This window comes from Falco biarmicus, chromosome 9 (assembly GCF_023638135.1).
Source record: "Falco biarmicus isolate bFalBia1 chromosome 9, bFalBia1.pri, whole genome shotgun sequence".
Taxonomy (NCBI): domain Eukaryota; kingdom Metazoa; phylum Chordata; class Aves; order Falconiformes; family Falconidae; genus Falco; species Falco biarmicus.
Genome location: NC_079296.1, coordinates 32667086 through 32689532, shown reverse-complemented (window position 1 = coordinate 32689532; position 22447 = coordinate 32667086). Strand labels below are relative to the sequence as shown.

Here is a 22447-nt window from a genome sequence, read left to right as displayed (position 1 = left end):
TGTCCAAAAAGAACTAAATACAACCCTGCCTCAAACAGCTCACAACCTAAATGGATGAAGGCTAAATGTCCTTCCAAAGGTCACTCTGCAGCAAAGCCACAGCCAGGGCAGGCTCTCGTCTCCCTCTCCTGTAGCAAAACCACAACAACGTGGCTTTGCTGTCCTGTCCTCCAGCTGCCCGATTTTGTTTCTTACTAATAATCTGGGCTAAACTGCTGAGAGCAATGGCAGCTTTACTGGAAGAGGGACAGGTTTCATCACAGCTTGAGAAGCAAAGATTTGCTTACACACCTGTTTGATGTGCAGCAGAAGCAAAAATGAACAACACAGGAACTGTTGTCCGTGGACTTTGAGTTATTTGACTTTTCTCTGTGGATGGAAATAATCTTGCTGTATGTATATGAAGAGGCCAGAAAGCAGAAATAACTGTCCTAACGCAAGAGCCTTCCTCTCACAGCCTTCAAGGTGTCATTAAGACACCTACAGGGCTGACATTCCTGGGCAGCACAACACACTACAGTGGCTGCAGCAGCTCAGAAATAGCACACTTACAGGCTCCGGAGGTGGCGGTGGCGGTGGCTCCTTGATCACCTGCAATATATAAACAATGGGAGAAATCTGAGATAATGGTAGGTTCATCCATCTCAGTGCTATGTCCTTTCTGCTTTCTTGCCGATACCACAGACGGGTTGCTGGGCTCCATTCCCCTACATTCAATCCTTGTTAGCCCCATTACATTTCAGCAGGCATAAAATAAATGTGGACGAGAAGCTAAATCCCTAACATTGAACTATCTGATTAGTCAAGAAGTGCCCTATTAACTCATAATACAGCTCCATGATGGTAGCTCTGCCTAAAAAATGTCATACACCAAGCTAGTGCAAAATATTCACTCCGCATCTGCAGCTCCTCTGAATAAAAGAGAAAGCCTAACTCTTGTCCCTAAAAAAGACTGTTAACAGCTTATGCACACATTCGTAAATCAGTTCCACTACACTTTTCCCGCAGCAGGTTTAAAATCTTTTTCTAAGAAGGTCTCGATCCCTACAGAAATTTGGGCCATGTCCATGAGCTCACCTAAACTTCTCATTCAGGGTCGAAATCATGTAGGCTTTGCAACACTCCAAAACTCAGACCAGAGCGGCTTCAACACATGCCTTCAGCAATTTGTTGAATCAGGGCCTTACAAACCTGCCAGCATTTTTCTTAAAGTTAACCACCCACTCCAACACTGTAACCGTGCTTCTGCAGAGAAGAGATGAAACCAAGTCAAAAGAACAAAACCCTGTACTTACCACTGTGCAGCAAAGGGGCCAGAACCACCACAGAAGAGCCAGAGCCAGCAACAGAAAGAGGATCAGGAGAGCAATGAAAAGGATGGTTCCAGTCAGCTGCAAACAAGATGATTGCTTCTGAGTGACCTGTGCGTGTCACGAACAAGGCAGGAGCCCTGACATCACACATTTAGACTGGGCAAAGTGAGCCAGGTTTCCCTCAGTACAAGGTCTCAGGTAGGTTGTGCAGTCACTCACTGTTATCATTAGGGTCACATCAGCACTTGGTGTGACACATCTGTATTTGAAGTCACAACTCCAGGAAGCACCTCCTGTTTGTGGTGTGTATATATAAAATATATAAATGTATTGTGTTCATAGCGCACTAGATTCAAGGGTGTTGAACTTGAATACCAGCCATTCCCAAATCTGTGCTGTCAGGTCCCTTCATACTGTCAAAGGGGCATTGCAAACTACATGACAACAGACTCTCAGGTGTGAAGAGTAACCTTTCATCACTAGAGATACAGAACATGCAAATGCTGATACTCAAAGAATGGGAATACTGCAGCTAAGAGCTTACGGGTAACTCTGCATATCAACAACAAAGAACACAGCACAACTTACTCGCCCAGGCGCATCAGCTCCCCAGCCTGCCCATATGGCCTCTTGCCTCAAACTGTGCACACAACCCCAGCCGGAATGATTAAGCAAACTAGTACTTAATGCTGCTGGTTCTTGGTATGCTTCCTAGGACTGGTTTGACTATTTTTAATGTGATGCTGTAATCACGATCTTAAGCATTTCTGATTCTTATATTCCATCTATTTCTCTGCAGAGAACAGTGGGACTCTTGGGCTGGATAGCTAAGGGTTTACATTAAAAATCAAAGTTAAATTTTCTTTAAAGTGACTATAATCCAAAAAAATTTCAAGTGTTAGAAATTAGCTTTTGAGAGCAGCCAGGCAACCAAAGATAATCACGGTTTTGATTTTCCTGGGTACATCTTGAGGGATTCTTTGCTTTCAGACCATTTCATGTCAGCGCGTTCAGAAGAGATATTAACTCAGCGTATGCTCTGATGACTACAGGAAAGCAGGTCTTTATATGCTTCTTGGCCCCTGCAGAACATACAGAGCACATGGCTTTTTGGAAATTAAAGGATTTGTGGCAAATGGGCAGCGGCATGCTGGGACATGCTCTTTCCTTGGACTGCACTGGGCTCTGGGATGAGCATCTCTGGTGCTTCAAATATTTCTTTCATACTGGGAAAAGATACCTCTTCAATGATACATTATCAGAGTTTGAGAAAAGGTTAAATTCACCAGCAACAGGAGTACAAGAGAACAGGCAAAATGTGGCAGCAAAGTAGAGGAGAGCCTGGGACTAGAAAGATGTGAAAAGAGCTTGAAGAGAGGTCTGTGAATCAGGCTGAGGAAATAGGGGCTGGTTAGAGAGGAAGCTGCAAGAGATTTATGGAGGATAGGTGGGAGGATAAATGGAAAGAAAGCAAATTCCAAAGAAGATTTATGGAGGATTAAAGTCCATGACATTCACCTTATTAAATCTGAAACTACTTGCTGAATTCACATGACACCAGAAACAGGAGTCCCCTTCACTGTTCCTAGTGGGCTTGTTTACCCCTCACACAATGAAAAAGCTGAGGATGGAAAAGGAAGTACCGGCTGACAAGAGCTTTGCAAAGCCTGGGTGAGATCCCGAGTGGCTAACCTGGGTGGTTGTTTGTCAGGCCAGATCCCAGAGCTATCAGGACCAACATGTTGAAGATGGGACTAACACAACCACAGCTTCTGCTCCATGCTTTTAGGCAGGTAGCCTAGTATCCCATATCTCTGTGTCACAGCATCACCATCCATCCACTGCTCTGTGGCTTCTTGTTATAGATGCCACAAAGTGACCTGTTTTGGGATATGCTATTTAGCTCACCTCATTTAGCTGAAAGCCAAGGTGGCATACTGCAACATGTGCCAAACCCCTGCCCAAAGGAGTCCTGTTAGAAAACAGTTCAGTGCTGCAGCCCCCTTCTCAGGCCCTCCTATAGCCCCCTGCAGCACGAACGCATCTGGAAAGCAGACGCTTGAGAGACATGAATTCCCAGTGAAGTCAGTTTGCTGAGAAAAGGACGAGTAAAAGTCAAGCATAACTTTACGGGGTATTGCTGCACTCTTTAAAAACAAATCCAAGCACAGTAGAAACACAGTGCAGGAGCCACAGATGCACATACCACTCCTGTTGTTACTCCAAATACACATTACCTCCTTGTTTTGTAGCCTTTGTTCCCAAGCTCGCTTTTCCCATGCTAAGAGTTCATATAAATTGCTGAGACATTTGCCAGCCGCAGCTCAGGAGCTGCTGGCAGCAAGAAGCTAAAGAGTCTTCTTTTAACGATTAAATATACAAAGCATCATAGTGAAGCTGGACTTCGAAAAGGAAATAGCAGACTTCATGCAGCTGAACAGATACAAGCACAGGGCTCACACAGAGGCTTTAGGAGTAAAGTAGAGAAGATACTTACTGTACAGAAAGGACAGAAGGGCCAGCTGGGGAGGAGAGCTGAGCAGGCCAGCTGACTGCCACCCACAGAAAAGGAAACGGGAGAGGAAAGGAAACGGAGGGAGTCTCTAAAATGAGAAGAGTGAAATGCATGAAATTAAGACAAAGTTGGAAACTGAACTGCCAACCTCCCTACTTATGGGATGTAACTGGAGTGAGACAGTCTTTTTGTACCAGCTGAGAATCAGGCTTCCTGCCTCTTTCACATTCAGTCTGCAAGACTGGTCAAAAATTGTCAGATTGATGGGACTGGAGATCAGATTCCTCTCTTTATCTGAAAGCTACCAAGAGGAAAGCTTCCTCCGTCCATGCTCTGGCCTGTAGGGACCCCAGCTAGGGCTAAGACTTCACTCTTCATCAGCAATAAGTTACATATGGGTAACTAAATGCACCAGTTAACACTCGTGTTTCCCTACAGACACAAAAGGTTTTATTGTACCCAAGGTAGAAGAGGGGAATAAAATGTGAAAATACCAGTCTTCAATGTAGAAAATTTGGAGGAAAGTTTTGGAAAAATGAAAGCAATCAGGTGAAGCAGCAAATACATCTCTGCTAAATTCTGAGTCCCTGCACCCTGGACTGTTCCAGCAACCTGGCACGAGGCTTCCCAGCTTCATTGCTGAAAACATCAGAAAACGAGATTGTAAGTTCCAGTAACTGCCTCTGTCTGCATTCCTGCCCTTCTGTTCTGCAGCTGTCAAAAAGGCCAGCAATGATTACAAACCAATATGACAGCATTTGGCATAGGCTATAAAAGTCCTTTTGACACTAATAACAATAAAGCTCAACTTTGATACCAGGTACTTCAGCCAGCTTGGTTTAGTCCCAAGTACAAGGCCACATCTTTAGCTACTGTACCTGCTTGCACCAGCTATGGGTGTTGCCTATTTTAACTCCAAGGCAAGGAAAAAGACGAATTAACTATTAGCTTCCTCATTTTGACTGATTCTAAAATCTGATTTTGATAAAGGATCACTTCTAGCTGCTGGTCCCTCATGCTTTACCTGGTATTTTTGACCAGCTGATGCTTGTACCACAGCAGCACATTCACCCTTGGCTGGACTGAGCAGCAGCCTTTTATCAAGAAGCTCATCCCAGGATCTGAAGCTGCTGTCTCTTTCTGGTCATCTCCCATGACGCCAAAGAAAAGCAACCAGCCCCTATCACTAAAACTATAAAACCACCTTAGCAAGTCATGAACTAATAAAGGTAAATTGTTGTGGTTTAAGAACAAATGCTGTAAGCACCAACCAAAAAATAACCACGTAAATTTAAGAGGACTTTCCATGCTGTGGCCCTTCCAGATCCAAGTCCTGGCAGTTGCACCTTTCACCCCAGATCTCACAACGGATCCCAAAGCTCAACAGTATTGCTTCCTGCTGCTCCTTCCCTCATTTTCTCAGGTTCCCTTGCAGTTGGATTCTAGCTTTAAAGTTCTCCCTTTCCTGGAACAGGAATTGCCAGGGTGCCTTTTGTTGTCATTTTTTATTCACTAAATCTATCATAATCTACCCATCATCAATAACAATTAAATCTTAGCTAGCCATGGTTATTTTTCACAGAACAGCTGGGAATCCAGTCAATGACCGTGATGCAGAAGCTGCAGAGAGCTCATGCTCACTCAAGGCGGCTTTGCCTGAAGAGCTACTGCCTCTTTCCAGGATCTCATGGTTTCTCTGTCAAGCCCCATTGCAATGACTTACACACTGTGTGCTGGTGATGCTGACAGAGCTGGAGATGAATGTTAGCCCGCTGTTCATGCTGACTTGTAGGAAAACCACCCTAAAGCACAAAACAGATACATTTATTTTTAGTGTCATCTTTATACCCATTGTTACCTTTATTCTGGCTCTGTTTTAGCCATTGGCTCATGAACGCGCATGGATAGCATGTCCTGCTGAGTCAAGGCATTTTCATGGCTTCAGGTGCTTACCTGAATTTGCATCTCTGCTTGCCCACGAGCTACCCTTTTTATGTTGGTTTAATTGAATTGGGGCATATGCTCGTTATTAAAAAAACCTTCATCCCACCTGGGGAAAAGGGCACCAGGACAGCAAGTCATAACAAAGTCTTAGATATTTGCAATACTACCTTATATAGCACAAAAAAATTTAAGAGCTTTTTTTTTTTTAAACAAGAACAAAAAAACCTTTTACAGCTCAAAGAGACAGAATGTGCTTTCTTTTATATCCAAGCAAATCCAGGATACCTGTACTGAGGTCAAGGATAAAAATACTGAAATGACAGTGAAATTAAAGAAGAATTTGGCCCTAGCCATTCTACAATATCACAGAAAGGGTCTGAGTAAAGAAAAAAAAAACAAACCAAAAAAGCCAACAAAACTTCACCAAACAACTTTTCCTCACCCATGGACAGGAAAGGAGAAGGAGGCATTCCCCCTCAGCCAGCTATGCTGGCTCACACTAGGACAGGATTTGGCACAAAGGGGATGGCTGTAATCCTGCCATACACACAAAAAAGCTTATTTACTTGATACTTTGGGCAAAATCTGAGCCCTTGGCTCAGCAGTGATATTCTCATCTAGAAGTCCACTCTCTCAACACATCCTGGAAAACAATACTTACTGTCCAGCATCTTCTATCACTGGGGCAGGACAAAGTAAGTAAGTATCATGAACAAGGGTTGGCTTTTCATCTGAAAAGAAAAGAATATAACTTTCAGAGATTAAAAACAAGAAGTCGTCCCAAGCAGGCCACCCCCTGGAGAAGTGTTGACACCAATAACAGCTACAGACAAATTCAGTATATAGGCAAGTACCAATATTCCCCAGTGATACTGATTACAAAGCCAAGTACTAGGATGACCATTCTTGTTGACGCCAATATAAAGTTAGCAGGCTAGAGATGCCACAGCTAAGAAATGGAAGCATACCTCTGGTCCTGACAGCAGCGATCAGCCTTTTGGAAACCAGCTTTGAGCAATATTCACCTTATCTATCTGAAAAGTGCACGCAAACTCTGCTCATACTGAATACTCTGACCCCACAAGTTTCTTGAGGGCAAAAGTATAGGGTTTATTTTTTGCCTACTCGCTTCCAAACGCACAGACAAGAGAAGCCATGGCTGCACTGTTTGAGCCCAGAGAAAAGGAAGGACAGAGCTGGGGTGGAGCTGAAGCAGACAGACACTAGAAAACAAAATGCCATGGTTGGTCACATACAGGAGACATGTAGAGAGGGGCCATGACTGAGGTTACCACGAGGACCTATCCTGCAGTACCTGCTGCTTCTCCTGCCCCCACCACCCATCTGTGGCAGCACCATCTGCAAACAGCCCATGTTTATAGGGGTTTGGTGCAGGCAGAGTCAAAAGCAAGGCAATGGGTGTTTTCCTACCCCCTTGCACTCCACTGCTCCAAGAGTCAGCAGTGCCCATCCTGTTGCTTTCAAAAATCACATCCACAAAGCCAAGTCCCATGAACACAGGGAGGAGGCCCAGCAGCAATCCTGGAACAACACTCTACTGGAAGTGTGCAGGCTGAGGCACAAGAGCAGACAAGTCACCGCTGCGACACAGAGCTCAACTCTAAATGGCCAGCAAAGCAGCTACAGTGCTAGTCCAAAGAAAGACTAGTCCACGGGAGTCCAACCCAGGTGAACAGGGGGCAGGTAAAAGATGGCAGTTTATTTGCATTTTAAAGGCTGGATTACTCTTTCTACCTAGGGAAAAACAATTATGCAACAACAGAGGTAACAGTTGTTCTTTCATGCTTCACTCACTCCCAGCACACCTGAAGACAAAACTCATTTCCCTGTTTTGGCAGGGATGAGGCCATGAAAATCACAGTGATATGTTTCAGGGCCAGCCTGAGAGCAAAAAGCCAGCAGGCATAGATCAGTGTCTCATCACATCTGTTGCAGATGTAACCCAAGAAAAACACAACAGGGAGGAAGGAGATGTAAAATCAGGGTGGCTTTCCTCCTCTGTACTTCCAGGCCCAGATCAGTGCTCACTGTGTGAATTCCAGTCAAGGTGCTAGTGGATTAGGGACAAGGAAGAAAAAGCAAGAAGGCTGTCTACCTGGTAAACCACAAGAAACAAATCCCTGGCAAAGGGCATCTGTAAGTGGAATCGGAGTGAGACCACCAGAGTTTATTTAATGTAGCCTCCACGTAGGCAACCAGGATGGGAAATGAAGGAGTAATTCATGTGCTCCCTCTTGCAAGTGAATTCACCACTAGTGAAGGTACCAGCCTGACCACGAAAGGATATGAAAGCCTCTACTGTGCTCAGCCAACAAGGGGAGCATATACAGAAAGGGAGCAGAGCTCCTCTCCCCACGCTGTGCTTCACCCTGCCAGGCATACACAGCTCCTCAGGAATGAGAGGACTGCTGAGAAACTGGACACTCGATCTTTTTTGGCCATTCAATCCTTCGCCTGGCTGCTGAGACAGCAAACAGAAGACCCTGTTTAGCATGGCTGTGACAGGGAGTTTGTGTGTTACACACTTGCTGTGATGAGACCAACAACCGGTGTCAGGGAGGAAAGGAGCAGGCTCGGGGGCCCTGCTTCATGGTGAGTGTCTCCTGAACCAGTGAACAGTCTGCAAACATCACCAGGGGATGAAGGCAGCATTATTTCTTTTTAGTAGTGATGAACAAGGGAATAGGGAGCAATTTTATTTCTCTCTCTTCAGACTTGACACCTGGTCCTCACTGGCTGTATGCATCACTCACATCATTACAACGATGCTGATAATTGTGCAGCTCCACGTAAGCACTCACAACACAATGCTCACAGGTCACAGGACTGAATAAGGGTGAATTTCAAGCTTCTGTTAGGTGTAGATCCCTACCCAGCTCCCCCGATATTCACTGCCATGGACTCCCCTCAACATGGATGAGAGCTGGCCTATGTCTGATGAGGTGACAAAGCCACAGGGGCACTGGAATCCACCAGCCTGCAAACTTACTGATCGTAAGGCTGTCGTTGAGCTTGAAGCTGCAGAGTACCTGGTCGATATTTCTTGCATGATAAAAGCCATTGCCTCTTACCACAACTTGAAAGGATTCTGTAAGTAAAAATACAGAAAAGTTATGAAAAATAACTCAAATACAGCATTTCTGTCCAGAGTGATCTGAAGTACAACATGACAACGGTCGTTTTCTGCCCTATGCCCGAAATAAAACACTCAAACCAACACTCTCACTGTTCAGCAGCAGCAGCCAAGAGTGCTATAGTGGCATTAGGGCTTCACAGCCTTCTCTTTTGTCTCGTTTGCTCCTGCAAGCACACCATATATCACCAATGCCTTAATTAAAGATGCCACAGTAATACTCCAAGTCTGACTTGGCTGATGTCATCTCATGGCTCCTCCATGTCTTTTGGGACAGACATCTTTGCTAACTACAAGCACCAGTCCTGCCTCCCGTCTCCATGGCAGATGGCACTCAGCTTTCAGCAGCAGCTGTGTTCAGGCAGATGCTGACAAACAGGACTTCCCTCCCAATCCCCTGTGAATCAGAGGGGAAGCTTTGCCTCTGGTACAATCCCTGGAAAAACACAATCCTTCTGCCTATACAAGAACTCTGCCTGTGCACAGTCCCGCTAGCTCCTGCTGCACATTGTAGTAACTAAGAACCCAGGCACTGCCATCTTGTCTATGCTCTCCCTGCGCACCCCTGCTCCAGCAGCAGAAACCACCAGTGGTACAAGACACCTGCTGTGTCCTGATAGTCCTGATAGGGAGGGAACCTGTGATTTTTGTCATTATCATGATAAGCAACTGTGATTTATTCATTCAAGCAGGAGAAGCATCATCAGTTTTTTCAGTGAACTTTCAGTAGTCTTTTTACTGATAGAGCAGTTTTGCATTTAAGTAAAGCCATTCTAGGAAGGGTGCTGTTGGAAGTGACATCCCAGCTGCACATGTCCTCCACCACTGGCGCCACAGATCATGATGCAGTGCACTGAGCTAGCTCAAACACCCGAAAAAGGACCCTGTGTGTTGCCAGAGAGATCAGTAAGGCGATCTGCCCAGCTGAGCATCTGCCAGGAATAGAAGTGTGGAGAAGGGAAGGGATAGAGACAAATAGTGGTAGTACCAGCTGAGTTTATGTCTATCATGAAAGCAGCTGGAGTCACTGTACCTAGAATAAACAGAAAGGCAAGGTAATTGGAAGAAGAAGGTATGTGGGGGTGCACTTCTCCTACTTTTCTGGGCTGTTCTACCACCCCAGGAGCTGCTGGCTAGGCACTCAGCCTCAGCGCCTTGAGTCATGAGTTGGGCAGTTGAGCACCCCTTCACTGTACCAGTAACTCTTACTCGACTAGGGCAGAGAATGGCACTGCCTGTGCTGGAACTCCCATGGACTGGCCAAAGCAGGGAAGAAGAATGGAGACAAGCGCTTCTTCACTGGCAGCCCTGGAACACTCCTGCCTGATTGCAGCCTGAGTGGTACACCCAGAGGAATGGTAACAGTGTTCTTGGAATTCTTGAGAAAATTACGAACTCGGGTTGCAGCCAGGTTGCTGATGACCAAAGCCAACCATCTCACAGCCCCATAAACAGCCGTCCTAAAGTGACACCCCTTGAGCTCTCCTGGACCGCAGCAGGCTGTGCCCAGCATCCCCCTCTGAGCGGGACGCCACTCAGAGCTCACAAACCACCAAGTCTGTGACAACAGGGGGACCGGCGTGGAAAGTCGATGATGGGGCCTGGGCTGATACCCCTGCTCCTCCAGGCTCAACCCTTCAACCGCTGAGGAATGCAAAAGGCACTAGATATATTTCACTGAATGTGGGGGCAAATTTTTAACAGGTATACTGTTGTTATAATACGCATTGCAAGCTTGAAGTAGTTAGGTTATTTTTGTGATTTAAAACAAAAAGTATCTCATTGCTTTGTAGCTAAAATCTTACAGGTAATCTTGAATTGTGAACAAAATTTCTCCTCCCCGCCCCTCTGCCTCTTCCCTTTACATCCAATCCGTTGTCCAAGTCTGAGACTAGGAATAGACCCAGCCGCACCCAAACTCTGTGAGAGTTTAGAAGGGGGGGTCTACTCCAAACCTCGTGACTCAGCAGGAGGATCTCCTTTACCCTCTTACGGCTTTGATATGACTCACTTTCAACTTGATTTATCTCTGTGCATTTATTCCATGTAGTAAGTAATAGAGTGAACCTTGCCATCGAATCTTGTGTAGTCACATTTTCACAAGTTCATATTAAACCTATTTGGCTCAAACTCTTTTGTGGTAATTCTTTAAGCAACCTGACCTAAACCACTCCTTTCTCAACAAGGTATTAAGAAATCTGACTTTGTTTTCTCAGCTTCTCCATAGCAAGCTTTTAAAATTATTTCTTAGTAACCTATATAGGTAAGACTTCTTGGAGCCCTTAACAGCACAACTGTTTGCTGCTCCTCCTTCCCTTATACTGCGCACAGGTGGAGCCCAACACCAGGCCATGGTCTTCCTTCCTCTTGGGGCCAATCTGAATTGCTAGGCTAGGCAAAGATGCACCAGGAGGGGAAGCAGCACAGGAGACTTCCCTCTAGGACAATAAATACATCACAGCTACCACGCTGACCACAGAGAAACAGGCAGGCAGATGGAGAGACATGTTACAAATTTGTTCTGTCTCAAATGCATTTTTGAAACTTGCCTTGATGCTACATGCAAGAAGCCAGCTGACAGCCGAGACTCACAGCATGCAGCAAGGGAAAGCACAGAAGTTGCTCTTTCACATATAAATCTACTACTTTAGCCGAATCCTTCACAGGGCTCACTTACATCAGCCCCTGAGCAGCATGTGAGACCAGCCTGATACCAGGGGAACACCAGCACAACACAGGACCAATTAATCCTCAAGCTACACATAGAAAAATAAGAAAAAACTACATAGATGTTCTCCATTAGCAGCAAGTAAAACCATGAACAAGTCCATAAGCATTATAAATTATACTTTGATCAACATACTAAAATTAGAGGAAAACAATGTTGATAGGGTTGAGGGGAGAAGTACCTGATTTTCAGTGATGTGAGGTCTGACTTTTGATAATGTTTTATACGATGCACTGCCATGTTATTTGTATGCTTTGGAGGAAGGACTTATTGGATAATACTACGTGAGGGCCAAAGGCAGCTGAAATATGTATTCAGCTTAGTCTTCCTGCTTTTCACTACCAAGTTACTGCAAGGCAAGCTAGCATGAGGATGTGGACTGCTGTAACTTTTCCGTACAAACAGCTTGTTCTTGCCAAAAACACATTCTCACTACATTGATGTCTAATGCAACTCTGTGTGAATTCGATAAGGGCACAGACAAGTTATGATCAAGCACTGGAAACCCACACTCTGTTTTCTTCATGGTTAACTTTCCCTCAGAGCTCCCTCTCTGAACTGACACAGGCTGCAAGGAACATGGGAATCGGAGAAGATATTTTGGGAGGGGGAAAAGAAAATATCTACTGGAATTCATACTAAAATGAAACACGTGCTTTGGCACTTTGCTAAAGAAAGATGATCAAATTTGTGACCTCACTGAGCACATCAAGAGCTGAATGCACAAAGCCAACATCAGAATTTGACCTCTTTTTTAAGGGAAGAGTGATACCTCCTGGTTCCCACTGGGGGTGGAAGGCACTTTAAACAAACAAAAATGTACCGTAGGGCTGATACAGCTGCTTCTTACTTCAGTAAGAATGTGCAGTTACTCTGATTCATGCCTTGAGCCATTCCACATCTCACCCAGCTGATATGCTGAGACTTATTCTTTATAAGCATCCCTTTCTTTGCCAGCAGAGCTAAGAGTCATGGCCAGCCTCTGGGGCAAGGCCCCCCACCAGAGCTACCTGCCTGGGACCACACATTACCCCAGGCCTGCTCGTTGCCAGCCCACTCCAGTGTGACTTGAACATCCAGCTAAGGTGATAATATATTCTTTTCTCTTACTTTTATATTAGAAAAGCTGCTTGCTGAAAGAAAATTGCCTGTAGATTTTTCCCCCCTCTCCTGAACTAATGGTCTTCAAAGGCAGCAACCAAAAAGGCTTAATTGATAGCTATTTCAGTGGCTTTAAAAAGATGTAGCCAGTAACACAAAACATCAAAGGTAAAAGCTAATCTAGAATTTTAGTCTTGTCAATACGGTTTACCCCTCCTGCCCTTCTCTTCACTGTCACTGCCGCTTTGCACAGCCAGTTGTGAGTGACTGACGGGGCAGGAACCTGCTCACCAACACAAGCTGACAATGTAGTTCAATACCAGACTTGCATGGAAATGTGAAGAGCTGGTACTGGATTTGGTATCTGCCGTTAAGAAGCCTACCCCTTCGGATGCTCTGGAGCATTAATGTGTTCTGGATGATGGTCTGTTGAAATGGCTAATTCCATTTAATTTTGCGCCCTGGCTCTGGCTGCATCCTTTTCTTCCTTAGTTACTGTCAGATTGTAGATTGTAGTTTTTGACAAGATAGCGAAGGGAAAAAGGTCAGCACTGAAATAACCGGGCGGTGCTGGCAGCGAGATGGTAGGTTGAAGCTGGTGTGTGCTGGCTGCGCTGTCGGCTTCGCTTCTGTGACTCTGATGAAAAGCTGACGGCTTGCATCCACACCTGGTAGTTGATGTGGCCAGTAGGATGCCACACACAACAAAACCTTTCAATCACATCTGTGTACCATAAGCATAATCAAAGCAATGATGCTGTCAAACAGGATATGAGGCACCTCCAATTCTGCACTGATAGCCTGTTTACAGGCTGCATGTCTCGGTCACTTTATATCAGAGGGAACAGGAAGGACCCAGCTACAGTGCTCCACACTGGCGACGATGAATTTGCAGGGTCAAAAAGCATTAAGCATCAGATAGCTGTCACAACGTGATGAGATCTTGCCAGATTGCTTCGTCACAGAGAGCCACAGTCTCAACTGGAACTGTCACCACATGGAAATAGTTTCACCAGCATTTTACTAAACCTCTGGCAAGTCAAAAATGAAGCCAAGATCACCAGCACCAACACAGCAGTGATTATGAGGTTCAAGAGCAGTTACAAGGAGTGGGTCAGACTCTGCTCTAAGCTCTGATCACAACTGGCTTCCACTGAGCAGCACAAAGCCCTCATGATCTCATACCAGATTCTACAAATTAGTAATAATGCTAAATAAAAGTCAAACTGATTATCAGCTCCTCACTCAGATAAGTTTCATACAAAAAAGCATGGAAAGGGACACATTTCAAGACTATAAACAAGCAAGCTTCTTTGCTGCAGAATGTAATAATGTCTAGCACTCTTCCAAAAGGTCTACTATTTTCAATGAAAAAATTGAAATGCAAATTTCAATTACGTATGGGTTTTTTTTGTTAAAAAAAAAAATCTAACCTCGAAAAAGGGGAAGGAATGTTGCATTTCTAGAAAATACTACATTCTAATTTTCAGCCAGTTCTAAATGCAGATGCATATAAACTTTCATACACGATTCAACGGGTATGTATCTCACTTATACATTAGCAGTAAACAATATTAGTAATTACCCACATTTAAAATGCATTAAAATTCTGAGATTACTTCATAGGCATCAGTATTTTTTACATTGAAGTCCAGATAAAGTACTTATAGAGTAGAACCGTATCTGCCTGCCCAGTGAACTGGATTCAGGATCTGGATTCACACTACCATGAAAAAAGCTGTTCAATCCCAGGAGATTGCTTCCAGGAGATGGTGGTGCACACAGCTATAAAGATGAGCCGCTGGCTACACTGAAGCGGAATAAAACAGGATAATGAAGCCAAGCACAAGAGTAAATATTTGCAGCCTCATGTTGTAAAACCTCTTGCAGAAGTTCGCTTCAGCTAAGGCTTGCAGGACTACATTCATACTAAAAGCTACCACAGGCCTGTAAAGACCATTTAACACAACAGCATGCACCATTTGGATCTGCAGGTTTGGCTTCCTCCTATTTTCAAGCTCCCTGCTGCTATAAACAAACCTTCATGCATGCCAGATCCATGTTTTCATGCCCTGGTGATCACCACCCCACTTTGCTGTGTGCCAGCCTTTGCTGGATGGCTTTGTCAACAGAGTGGACAGAACACACCTCAGAATTTAAGTGAAACAAGTGCTGGTATTTTGCTGAATCAGCAGCAATGCACAGAAACTTGCTCTGCTCGATTTACATCGGTTTTATTTGAAAACCACAAAGACAATGAAAAACTTCTACAGATGCAAGTAATGCAACATATATATATTTTTTTTTAAGAAGGACAAACTATTTTTAAGTGCGCTTGTGTATTTTTAATCACGTCTGTGATAAACTAGTTACTCAATAAGCTTGGCAAAAAATAAAGTGGTTTGAACTCATGAATCAGGAATAAGACTGATTCCCTTTGAAGAAAGAAAGTTTACTCTTTTTGCTAAAATATACCATTTTAGAAAAGCAAATTTTTCCTGAAAATTTATTTTCTCAAATACTCATTAAAAATATTCTTTTAAACCAAAACAATGGTTTCAAATTCAGCCTTTCAACATTCTAAACACTGTTCCAGACAATTACAAGGATACTACTGAAATCCCTCCTATTGGAAACTCATATTTTCATGTAGCTAAAAGCAATTTTTGTTGAACAGGAAAGCTTGCAATAAGCTGTTGCAAAAAAATGTGCCTGGTATACAATAAACAAGCAAAAAAGAAAGAATTTATCACTATGAAATTAAAAAAAGCTTTGAAATGTCAAAGCTTTAAAATTGTTTCTGATCAACTCCACAAGGAGATTTTTAAAAGCAAAATAATTCCTTTTTTATTTTTTCCATAGACTAGATTTAATCACAAATGTCTCGTTCACAATTATATATTTAAGAATAGTTCAAAAGATACAAGGATATTTCATCTTAAATTGAAATACTCAGGGCAAGATCATATTGTGATCGACATGTGGAAATGAAGGGTGAATAATTTCTCTTCTCTGTGATATTTATTTTTGCTGAGTTTCCTATTTTTATCTGTTTTCAAGGTCAGCTTTCATGCATCATTGCTATTTCATTTTTCTGTGCTCATTTTTACAGTGTCTAGGGAAACAAACACAAGACAGTAACATCAGATCTAAATAACCACGCTTTAAACTCTACCTTCCAGCAAACTTACGGTGTCACTCTTACTCTGCTGCAATAGCCTCTTAAACAGACAAAAACACAGCGAGTGAATTGCTAACGTAAACCAGAACAAATCCATGTTAATATACTAGACATGAAAGGCATGAAATTATCAACAGCTCCTCTGGGGATTCTTCACGTTTACCATATACACCAACTGTCCTTTCATTGCAAAAAAGTAAAACGCTAGTACTTTGGAAAAACACATCAGCTATCTCGGCCTATGCAGTCAATTACACCTGGGTCAATAAACCTGAAATTTCTGTGAATGTTTTGCAAAATCTTGTTCTAACTGCTGATGAGCCCTAGCAGATGCCAGGAATGCAGTCTTCCAGAAATTTGTGAGAAGTCACTTTTAGACCTTGAAACACCCCCGGCATCTGGCTTTACATCACTTTTGTCATCTCTTTGTCTCGGATATTTAAAAAGAAGTGGTAACGCCAGTTCCCTGAACACTACCTCAGCCAACTCTCCAAGCTGGTACTCAGTCACTGCAGCTACACGTTTACTGGCACATTTTTTTTACTCAAGCTGAGAAGAAACACACAGGGCTTTAGCCATGGCCTGAGGGGATGCGCTAACACACCCACAGGCTTCAGCTCCCCACCTTAGGTAGGTACTGACATTTCATCAGTGCCACTCATTTGCCTTATCACACTGTTCTCGTGGCAACTTACCTCCTGCACAAACACTCGATGGTTCAGCCGCTAGGATCTCAATGCAAGATTTCTTGAGAATCTAGAAGATTTAGATAATGGCATTTTTGGTAATAATTTTTATCTATGCTTTATTAATACAGGAAAGGGTGCCCCTCTTCTGTGATTCAGAATACCCAACTTACTGAATCAATGGTTCCTCTGAGGGCATAAAAGCCTCCCGTAACTGGAAAAACATGATCGATGCTGTCAGCAATTGTTGACAGCTGCAAAGAAAGACAATCATAAATCATGAGGAAAACAAAATTACAGTGAACAAAACTGTGCCCTTTCATACTTGCTAAAAGACATCATACTGACATGAAATGATTTATGTCTCAAGTAATTAAATAAATGCTTTTATCTGACGCTGCTACTTGTGCAGCAGTGTAACAGAAAAAACAAGAAGAAAGCAAGCAAGTTACCTGAGTTTCATTGAAATCTTTTACTCCAACACAATAAACAATAGCTCCAAAGCTTCTGGCTCTGTTGGCCTAAAATAAAAATAATTGCCATTAAGTGCAAAGCCATATAATCAGTGAGCCAGCAGCAAATGCCTACAGGTTTGACATAAGCTAGTTTGGGTAAACGTGAAGGTGACTTACTTCTTGTTCTGCATAATAAAACTGAACGTCTTGCAATTCTCCATCCGTCAGAGCAATAATCACACTAGCGGTCCGAACTCCTACATGGAGGACAGTTAAGAGATTGCATACATATGACACATGATTCAGCAATGAAAAGCAAGTTTTAAGTGAAGCATTCCTTTTTTGCTTACAAATAATCACAAAACTGTAAGGCCAGACTCTCATCTGATTTGTAGGGACTTTATTGCAGGTATACCAGCATAAAAACTTGCTGCATAAGCCAAAACTTGCGCACCTTCGCGTCACAAGCACCACTGAAGAGGGAGTGCTGCTCTCACAAGGTCTATGCACAAACTTTTCTGTTCGGCATAAAATATAGCACATCCCAAGATTACACCTGGCCTTTTCACATGGAGAAGTGGCAAAATGGATCTACAGAGAAGAGGAAGTTTCCTCTCTTCTCTTAACAAACTTGCCTCTACACAAACCTTGCCAAGCGGTTGTAGCAAGAGATACCTCTGCGAAAGGAGCTTTACTGCCATCCCACCTCCCCCTGCAGTGGACTTTGAAAGAGCAGCCCCACTGAACATGGCACAAGATGTGCCCCTGTAAGAGGTTCAGTCCTACACTTCTCCAGCAACAGCTGTCGCTGAAATTCACAGGAATTGAGTGTGGGAAAAACCTTAAGATCAGGTCCACCGGAGAAAATTCGTGTCTTGTGATAAGACATTTCATACCCCACCTAACCTTAAGTGAAAAGGCCACACAGACTTTGGATAGCTATATATGTAATGCGGTACACAGTACAATACTACCTAGAAAAATCCAACATGTTAACAAAATTAAACCAAATTAACATGCAAACTACAGCTCAACCAACCATTCTGCATCCAGTTCCTAAGCAAAGTAATAAACATACATGTTACTTTCCGGGAACTATTGTTATTTTTTCAAAATAATCTGTTACAATTTCAAGTGTCTTCCCTCATACTGTCTGAAATTAAAGACTGATTAGTTCTGACAGGTTTCTTATGCCATGCAGGCCTTCCCATGTCATGTCAGACACAGACATAAATCTTAAAAAAAAAAAAATGACCTGCAACTTGGGGGGTGGGGGGGGAGGGAATTGCTTGGATTCCCTTATTCCTCTTTTATTTTTTCCCAGCGTGTTTGAAAGACTAAAAAATGGGAGATCTTACTTTGTTTTCTTTTGAACGTTTGTTTCTTCGCTGATACTTTAACTTCTAAATCCAGATCTCATCTACTCCTTTTTCCTTCCTAATCAACTTACAGAATACTTGATTAGTTCTTAGCCATATGTTATAATGAGGTAAAATAGTTCTCAGCTGGACTCCTCAGGACTGCTGACTTCACTGGCAGAAGTGCCTGAGAAGCCATGCTGAGCTGCTGTTGAAGACTCTACACTCACAGCCCATTTTATTAAAAAGGCACTGAGTCGTTTCTCCACCTTCCAAAGAGACCATCAGCCCACAAATGAGAACAACCTCATAGACAAGGCACAAACCAGGCAAGAAGTGTTCAGTTTAACTAATTAGGCCTTCTTTTGGCACTGACCAAAACCACAAATACATTTCCGTCTTGAAATTTAGTGAAAAGTTATATTTTAGGAACTCAGAATCTGATCCCAAATCATTCACACTGATGCAAAAACCTCAGCTGGCTGCATTCATTCCTATACTAATGGGAACGAGGACTTGGGCACACAAGGAAGACAGGGCCAAGTGCAACAGGACAGAAGGGTGCAGGAAAATCTGGGTATTCCTGTCCCCTGGGCGCAGGACAGGCAGTTCTGGCTGTAATGTTTTGGTCTGTATTCTTCACTGGGTCAGATCCGTGATCATACTGGTCTCCTCTGGTCTTAATAAATCATGAATCATGCATTTAAAAGTAGGGCTGTAGTCAAAATGGAATGTAGCGATTGTGTAACACCAGTTTCTTCTCCAACACTTCTTTCAACGGGTTTACTGCAGGTCATATAAAGAACTATCATCTGTCTTTTCAATGCAGACATATAACATAAGTGATATACAACATATACCTCCATAGGTTTCATGGTAGATCTGTTCATTTGCCTGCAACGAAGTGTAGAACATTGTTAGCTCTTAAGTACACTGGCAGCCAGCAAAGCAAAGTTTGTATGTATAAATCAAAGAACGGAGGTACTGTGATGTGTACCCTTTTAAATCCTTCATGCATGAACGTGTCTCCTCCAGGCACTTCATACTGAAGAATGTCGAGCCCTCGTCTTATGGCTTCCCTTTGGATTATTAAAAAAAAAAAAAAAAAGAGACAATTTTAATAAAAGTTCTTTTTTTCTTTTGTTGAGATATTCCTGTACCACAGCACCCTGTCAACACATTCTGCATACACATGTATGCATACACAAGAGTACATGCACACCAGCTAAAACACTGGTAACGCCAAGATTTTTCAAACACCCCAATTTTTCAGCCAAACACCCATGGGAGCACAAAACCAGATACATGATACAATGTTGGGATTAACTTGTTTTAAGGGTGCAATTCTGTCTGTGCTTCCTCATTCCAGTATACCATCAGTCGGAATAAGATTGAATTAAAGCAAATGCCAGATATTAAACTCTGACAAACTGCAGATGGAATGAGAGTTTAAAAGCTTATGACCCTGTCATGAAAGTGTGACAAATTAAAAGTCTGCATTCTATCAGTTATCAGGACAGTGGGATTAGGACTTTTCCATTACAAAGACAGAGGCCAAAAGATAAGAGAACAGCATGGGAATTATGAGAATTTCCTACCCTAGACCAAGGACTTATCAACCCTCCTGGGTCACAGATTGCTGCCTGGTGAGAGGGGGACGTTTATACCATGACCCCTGTTGCATAGCTTCTTACTGCACAATACCTGTTAACCAAGAGGATTGCTCAGGGAAATTTAACTGATCGCTGATCACTAGAAGACCCTGATTCTTGGCAAAGTATTTGTTATATTAATGAAACACAAACAAGGCACAAATATTCAACAGACGAGATGTAGGCAGCGCAAGCATCAGCCCCAGATGCCATGGGACCATCCTTCTCTAAAAAAGGATAGCAAGAGCCTCTCTAAGCTCCATTTTGCAACTGGGTATTTTAGGCAGCACAACCCCAGTTACGCAGGAAACAGGAGTCTGTGGGATGAAGGTAAAACCAGGAGCCGGGACTGGCGATGTCCTTAGGGCAAAAGCACATTCTTACCCTCTCAAAGTGCAAAATGAGCTGGAAAGGCACACCTGATGACACAGAACAGGAATTTTGGAGAGAGAACATTCTAATGCCACAATTAACACATCACCACAGGGTTCCTGGCTACTTTCTGCCTGGCAAAGAGCAAGCTGACCCAGGAGAAGTGAGCAAGTTTGAGCTCTGTTGCCAAGGTACAAGGCAGAGACCTGAGCCAAAACCCAGTGGAGCCGGCAGAAATGCAAGACCCTGGTGAGGTTTCTGGCTGTGGGCAAGGCCCCAGTGTACAAACCAGAGGGAGTGCTGCTCTTCCAAGCTTGCTCCAGAGCCCCCTTTACTTACGTGGTGCACTGTGCTACCTAGGCCCTCTCACACAGACAAGCAGCAGCAAAAGAAAGGGCTTTAAGCTGAAAGAAAATACTTAGTAACGCCTTCAAGAAAAGGATTTGTGTGCATCAGGCAAATTAAATTTAAAATTACTTGGGTTTTTTTGGTTGGTTGGTTGGTTGGTTGGGTTTGGGGTTTTTTTTGGGGTGGGTGGGGGTGGGGGTTGTATGATGTTGTTGGTTTTGTTGGGTTTTTTTTTATTTTAAAAAAGAGGATTTGGTTGTGAAGGTGGCAACAACAATTTTTCTCCAGGGTCAGACTCTCTTTCTCTCAAGAAGACTGTTGCCTGGCTTTGAAAACGACCTCCGGGCCAGGTGCTGCCCAAAGGCAGCCCAGGAGAGGGATATGCTAGCCTGGCAAGGTAGCGCTCCAGCAGCGGGCACAGCCCACGGCTGGCGGAAAGCTCAGGGATCTGGGTCACTTCGAAGGGCACTATAGGACTTCATACAGTCTTTTGCTCATCAGCTCAGAGTCTGAGAAGTCTTACACAAGAACTGCCCTTATGTGGGTAACTGGGGTCAGCAAGTATGGGGATGTGAATCCATGACAGGAAACAGTTTCTCCCCGAAATACTGCTATAAAGAACAGGCAGCCCAGTGCAGCCTTTCTTTTATAAGGCTGGAAAAATAATGGTAATGGGAATCCCAAAGGCCTTCTTTCTAAGCCCTCTTCCAGTTGGGAATGGTGGAAAGGATTTCAGTTGGTGCCCCACTGAAGACAGAGACAGACCTCCAAATTCTGGCTTTGGGGCCATTTGCTTCTTGAGAGGAGGGATGGAGGATATTTCTGGATGAAAGCTGTGGGGAGTACTTGCCTGTTTTCTGTTAGTTTCATGACTGTAGTGCCTCGTGAAGAAAAAACAATGAAAGACATTCGCAACATTGGACTGAAACAGAAGAAAAAACAGATCCACGTCATAGACACACATTACTTCAGCACATTTTCATTTGCTAAGAAGCAGTGAATGAAAATATAAATTTTATACATAGCAATTGAAAGCTTTACCTTATGAACTTCTCAGCTAGGCTTTCCACAAAAGAGTAAATTTCAGTCCAATGATTTCTGACACTTCCAGACCTGTGTACAAAACATAATTGATTATATTAAACTTATTTCACAGTGAAATTCCTTGTTCCACTCTGAATTTTATGCCTGGGCTACTCCAAAGGCGGTCAGGAACAAAAATTACATAAAGGTCTCTGACAATGAGGCAGCCAGCTCTTCTACAGCGGTTGTGTTGGAAGCTGTAACAGGAACCATCCATGACAAAACCCAATGACTCAAAGGGAAGTAGAAATAGGTCTGAAATGATTTACCATACAATTTGGAAATAAATTTGGTAACTCTTCCATCTGCTTTTGTTCCTTTTGTAACATAAAATAGAAATATTTTCTTCTAGTTTAATTCTGAATTCACTAAACCATCTGCTAGCAGATTACTTTCCTAGAGCACAGCTTTGCCCTCGCAGCCACACAGAAAGCAGAAAGTCTTGACTGAGCTATTCCTCCCAGAATGCGTAGGAGAATGTTTCCATGAATTACTGTTTGTTTCAAAAGAGAAAGCTTTTCAAGTAATTCAGCAGGGAAAGGCAGTACTGGTAGCTG

At 43.3% G+C, this 22447-nt stretch overlaps 1 protein-coding gene across 4 annotated transcripts in view; it reads right to left on the bottom strand.

Annotated features, from left to right (window-relative positions):
• LOC130154951 (anthrax toxin receptor 1-like) overlaps positions 1 to 22447 on the bottom strand; it is a 195468-nt gene that overhangs the window by 160428 nt on the left and 12593 nt on the right. For all 4 annotated transcript variants that reach the window (XM_056351731.1, XM_056351726.1, XM_056351724.1 and 1 more), the window contains exons 2-14: positions 21849 to 21920; positions 21658 to 21729; positions 19433 to 19514; positions 19296 to 19329; positions 17255 to 17334; positions 17075 to 17143; positions 16796 to 16876; positions 16632 to 16692; positions 8783 to 8881; positions 6434 to 6503; positions 5552 to 5630; positions 1296 to 1391; positions 553 to 591 (exon numbers count right to left, since the gene is read on the bottom strand). In XM_056351731.1, the coding sequence (XP_056207706.1) occupies positions 553 to 591; positions 1296 to 1391; positions 5552 to 5630; positions 6434 to 6503; positions 8783 to 8881; positions 16632 to 16692; positions 16796 to 16876; positions 17075 to 17143; positions 17255 to 17334; positions 19296 to 19329; positions 19433 to 19514; positions 21658 to 21729; positions 21849 to 21920 (934 nt within the window). The remainder of the gene's footprint in view (positions 1 to 552; positions 592 to 1295; positions 1392 to 5551; positions 5631 to 6433; positions 6504 to 8782; positions 8882 to 16631; positions 16693 to 16795; positions 16877 to 17074; positions 17144 to 17254; positions 17335 to 19295; positions 19330 to 19432; positions 19515 to 21657; positions 21730 to 21848; positions 21921 to 22447) is intronic.